The sequence below is a fragment of the Opisthorchis viverrini genome (genome assembly GCF_000715545.1).
Source record: "Opisthorchis viverrini unplaced genomic scaffold opera_v5_983, whole genome shotgun sequence".
In the NCBI taxonomy this organism is placed as follows: Eukaryota; Metazoa; Platyhelminthes; class Trematoda; order Opisthorchiida; family Opisthorchiidae; genus Opisthorchis; species Opisthorchis viverrini.
The window spans coordinates 4,458-10,323 of record NW_008752784.1 but is presented as its reverse complement, the minus strand read 5'-3'; the positions used below and the strand labels follow the sequence as shown (position 1 = coordinate 10,323).

At 43.3% G+C, this 5,866-nt stretch overlaps 1 protein-coding gene across 1 annotated transcript; it reads left to right on the top strand.

The window, feature by feature from the left end:
• Nucleotides 1-41: 41 nt before the first annotated feature.
• On the top strand, nt 42-329 carry T265_12131 (hypothetical protein; the record flags this gene model as incomplete). The annotated part of the gene is made up of 1 exon (XM_009179143.1): nt 42-329. One exon carries the CDS (start codon nt 42-44, stop codon nt 327-329), a length of 288 nt encoding a protein of 95 aa, XP_009177407.1.
• Nucleotides 330-5,866: the final 5,537 nt, after the last annotated feature.

Below are 5,866 nucleotides of genomic sequence, written 5' to 3'. Positions count from 1 at the left end.
AAAAGTAGGTAAAAGATGTGCATCGTCAGGAATGAATAGGAATGCCAAGAAATTTGTTGGACCGAGGTGTTGGACAAGACGGATTGGCACTACAGATGGTTTCCGGCGCCACTTTTGGTCGATTCCCACCGTCAAAGATGTGGTCGAACGGCCGGGCTACGCAGTACAGTCGTGTCATGATAAACCTTTACGCCGAACACTTAGCAGGAGGATTTCTGGGGCTGCAGGTCAATATGTGCGGTCCGGACAAAATGCACCAGGGTAGCGCAGTACCTGTCTGGAGCGATCCAGCAATTGAAGCACACAAAGGCTACTTTCCAGGCTCCTAGGATAGAATGGATACATCGTCAGCTGCGAGACTGAACACACTCAACTCGAATAGAAACTGTGGAAAATCATATGTAGCCTCCCCATTATGTCTGGCACCAAAACAATAATTTATAGTGACGCTGAAACATAAGCAACGCCTTAGAGTGTATTTCAAGTGCGATGGTAACAACACCTTAGGATAAACTGTTCCATGCAATTACAACTGCCAGTCAAAGAACTGTTCACACTATCTGGAAGTGCGTTCAACCGTCTGAACAGTTTTCTTAAAGTTATACAGTCAAGCGACTTTCACGGTATGCAAATCTCGCGATACCCATGACCACTGACATGAATATAGAACGAACACCCCGTATGACAGCAGGCTGCTCGAGACAACTCAGGATCACGCCGACAGAGCAAGTGAGCCCCGAGCCCGTACGGACCAATCGAACGAACACCCCGATTGGTTGAAGCATTAGCCAATCAGAATGAAGCTTTCTGCTCGATGTTTTCAGTTTGGATTCTGGAACGTTTTGTGGGAAAGCTACCAGTAGGGCCGTAGCAGTTTTCTTCCTCCATTCTTCATAATAGGGTGTGCCAAGCGACGGTTCAATTTGATATGCTTGGCGGGGATCACCAAGCTATTTGTTGCCCTACGCTAGATGTTCTATGGGATAATTTCAGCGCCATCCATCCACGGGTGTGAATTCAGTCAAAGGATTTACGTAAAGGTGATGTTGAACAAGATGAGTTGACCAAAGCAAACCCTCTAGGTGGCCGATCGTTTCGAGTATTGTTGACCTAACTGACACTCACTCGCTGATCACCAGAAGCAAGCCTCAGTTAATTTCGTGGAAAGTACGAGGTTGCATTAGTTGATAATTTACCAGTGATCCATTCCGATCACTCGTTTCACAGATATGCTGCTGATGGCTTTTTGCCGAAGCGAGGGAACTTTCAAGGTCAACGGGAACTGCCTGCTTGTGCGAGACTAAACCTTTAAGTTTAATTGGATTAAGGTTAATTGCGTTCTTCAATTGGGAGATAATCTTCACGGAATTCGTGTTTTAAATTGTTACCGGTTAATACTCGAATAGCTTTTGGATCCGTTACGGTCTTCTGGTGTAACAAATCAGGTGTGATTGTTCATCAAATTTCAGGACAATACGGTTTTTCGGGAAGATCACTTGTGCGGTGTTGATGTTAATATAATCTCTGAGTATGATGACACTTCTCATTTATTTGCCGCTGGTCTCAAAAACTACACCGCTTTAAGATAAATGCATGAATTACAACCATCTTTGAGAACAATCTTCTCCACTGAAAACCGTTATGTGACCGAGCCTGATTACGTCGTAAGGCACAAGAAAATTTTTGGAAAATTAGGTCAGTCGTTGATTATTATGATAATAATTGTACGCTTTCTCGCTTAGCCTGGCTAGATATAGTAATTGTCAGGCACGCTTCAATGACTCTCGCTGATCAAGGCCACAACAATGGGTGACGGCCTAATGTGAAGGCAAACAATGACTTCAGCCTCGCATTCGTGAGGGGTTTTGCCCCGTTTTTTCACTGATTCACGGATTGATACACAGACTGTAGGCTTTTCCTAAAGTGATCGGGTCGAGTTTGACCTCATCGTTCAGCGGCATGTGTTCGCCTGAAAGGATACTTATAATGCCTACTAAGATCCTACGTATGCGTCCCTCTGGTTGTGAGGCAATTACTTCGCATGGTAGTCTAATCCAAAGCTCTGCCACTGCTTCCATCGTTTAAGCGCATACACTATCGTTCTGATATGCCCGCGCCCGAAAACTGTAGAACCATCATTATCGAAGCGTGTTTCCATTCATTTAATGTACTTGTACAGCCTAACATGAAGTCACGCCATGTCGTTTTCCATATAACGCTTTCACCAATCAAAAAAATCTATGTTCGATTTCATATTGTTTACAGCTTCGGCAGTGCTCAAACGTCTGCTTTTATACAAACGACCTTGCTTCTTGCCAAGTTATTTCTATCTTGATACTGAGATGCCAGGATTCAGCGCTGATCCGCATTGCTGGAAGTGGCAAATTTAAAGCCAAACGGTTGTGTATACAAGTCAGTTGTGAGATCGGGTGTTATATAATTTATATTCAGGATCAAATAGCCAAATGCATCTTGAAAGATGGACCCCCCGATGTAGCTTCATTGAAGATCTGGTATGTGGGTGAGTGCCTGGAGCTAAGGCTGCTTATCTAAAGTATTAAATCCCAACTCTACTCCACTTCTACTTCGGATACTGATACCCTGTAGCTTAATGGAAAATATAGATTTATATTTCTCATTATAAGGTAAATCAACTCCATATTGGGATGAAGTGTCACTTTCACAGAACAAGTTCCCCGTTACTGACATTATCCGCCCCGTAGCTTATGTTTGTTAACCGATTGCTCGGCAGTCTATAGTATGTGGTTACAGCCAACCAAAGCTTCCATATCTCAGATGTACCTACAACGTCAAAAACCGCTCGTTAATTCGGGCTACCCTGTGACTCTCTTATATGTCTGCCATGTTTGTGCTTAATCTAACTCATGTTTTATGCTGAATAGTCGCTATCCGTTTTTACTTCCGCAATAGGATTAACTATCCAAATTTTACGCGGCTAAGAAAGTCGTCCCTAAAAGATCTAGTTCTCTCCTACTATGACGATGACGATGATGGTCATTTTGGGAGCTGTAAACAAATATCCTCCAACCCACAACCAGATAATATACCTCACCACAATGCCAGCATCACCATCTTTGTCCATCATGGCCACCCAACATTCATCCCATAAATGCGTCGTTGTTCCGAGACTCCCTGTTTTCCCTAGGCTGTAGTTGCGCCATGCTGAGCTGACCTCGCCGTCCAGTCATGCGGAATGACCATGTACATCACCTTTTTCTCTGACCCCATGTCCATGCATGTTTAAACTCCCAAAACGTCTGAACCAACCCAAATTCCAGGATTATTCGTTGCCTGTTTAAAGGCGATAAGTAATATTGCACCATCATGTATATCCATTCCCGACATGTTATTGTTCATTGTAGCTTCTTTGCAGCTTTCTCATCCACGTCCTCAATACATGATGGTCCTAGATTCCCAAATGACTGCTCAATGACATTCCGACCACACAAGCTTGCTATGACGGTGCGCATGCTTCATTTGGGAATCTCACACCACTGTCTCCCCTACCCAGTCTTCTGACGACTTACTCCGCTGGCTATAATCCCAGTGACGCACCATTAAGCGAATGCATGCGCTATATATTTACCTAAGGCAACGCTCATCCCCACCAACCACAAACTGCTGCTTGCTATTATACCCACGTGAATGTCAACCATCTTTTTTTAATCAGGGCAGTATCGCCCCGCTGCAGCAGTAGGAATTCAAAAACATCCTTAGCTGCGCTGTAAACTAATGCTTCAGTAATCCTTTTTCACGTTTCGGGTACAGAATCCAGGTACTGTTTTGTAATTTCCTCGTCAAAATAGTATCATTGAACCATGTTGCGCCGCAGATGAACCCGAAACTGTAACTGATCCATAATTTGCCACGACTCCTTCTCTAATATCAACTACCTTCACAACCTGAACTGGCTAAGTCATGTACGCGGCTATCCATTTACCCAAGTACGACGTCTCCATGGTGATACAGCGGCAGTCCTGCCCAGTATGTTTGCTGGTCCGTAGTTCACCGTCTTTTCTAGTTCCTGAATTACTGTATACCGCGTGTCCATAAGATCGATCGGAGCAGCTCCACTTATGCCAAGACTCTAAAGTTCTGCTGCTTAGATAGGACACATATTCCTATATAGGTCGCCCAATTCTTCCTTTTTGGTTTACCACGAATAAAGACCAGGCAATTACTGCTCACGCATCTTCCGAAATCAAAGTCCAAAACTGTACAAAAAACCAGGAAACCGAATACTTATCCATTTTTTCCACCATCCTCATGAAAGAGTCTTGATTAAATCAGCGCAAGAGTTGAAAACATTATTTCTTTGCGTAATGTACATCTTGGGTACGCTTAAAAGTTATCAGCAAAACTGCAACTGTCTTACGATATTTTGAGTCTCATAATAAACACCATCAAGTGTTCAAACTGGGTCAATTTTTTCGCTTCATTTGTGGTCTCAGAAATTTCGGGAGCATGCCCGAGGGTCAGCTACTCCCTAAGTTATTTTGCGTTCTGATAATGCCCGTTCATCTTTGATGGACCACAGCATATTTTGTTGTACAATGGGGTTTATGATAAACCGTGAAGAACCTGCTAGACGAAAAAAAACTGTGGGAATTACCGTCCGTAGAAATAGTCCACTGCCTCCCCATATTTCGAGGTCATCAGCAATAAAGGAAAGCTGTGAGTGATCTACAAGCTGTTTATTTGAATATACGTTTGATAGCTATATTCATACAACATGACGAAAATTATCTTGGATATACTCCTTCAAAATGGCAAAGGCGTTCTGGTGGAGGTTCAAAGGAGATCTGGTGCTCTTCGCTGAACTCATAAACTGAATGAAGTCAATTAGTGGAGGCCCTTCCATTCAATATTTTCAAGCTGTCAAGATCGAGTAATGTATCAAAACTTCCAGATAGAAGGTCAAAGATTCTATAGCTAAAGGACACAACACGATTTCCTGTAAACTCATGTGCTGCGACAAGTGCTTCTTTTCGAACTTGTAAGGCTGAAAGTACAAGGACGCAAACCAATTTGTACAGATCACGCCTGATAGCGTGCAGTCCACAGTTTGAGAGCAAATATAATTGTTATTCTTTTTACTTTTAAAAGCCTATCCGGAGTTTTAAACACCTGGAACCAGTCCATTCAATCATATTTCATAGCATTCGAAAGGATGGTTTGGAAGTAAGCGCGTGTAGATATGTACAAGTATATCAGAAAATAAGCATCAGAAATTAGGTAACAGAATCAGTTGCATACAGTTACCAAAAGCCCCTCCAACATAATTTAAAACCAAACATTTACGGAAAAAAAATAATAGTTTCGTTTGTCCGCTGGTCAGCTAACGAGGGTCGCCGTTAGGTGCATAATAAACCAAGGCGAGCCCAGTGGGAAACGTGTAGGCTTGAGGAATAGCCACTAGTCCCCGAAGCATTGCTATCAGTTCTAATCTGTAGGTGGTGCATAGCAGGTGTTGACCACTGGGAGCGGCGAGTAGATGTATTCTCTGGTTGGATGACGAAATGGGCTTTCATGCGGTGTAGCTTCTGTTGTGACGAAGTCAGATACAGATATGCTCGTCTATGTTGGCCATGAACACTTGCAGACTATGTTTGTGCTATACCAAGTGAACTTCTAATTTTTTTGTTTTTCTTCCTTTAGAGTTGAGAGGCCAGTTTTTTATCCATGGTTTATGGCATTGCCACGTGCATAATAAACCAAGGCGAGCCCAACACCAGCAGCAACAAACAGAAGTCAGCAGTACTTTTTTTGATTTCCTGAATTTAACGGCCAGACTCTGAACCACCGGCGTTGGGCGATGCACCGGTGCTACTGGGGGGGGGTGGCG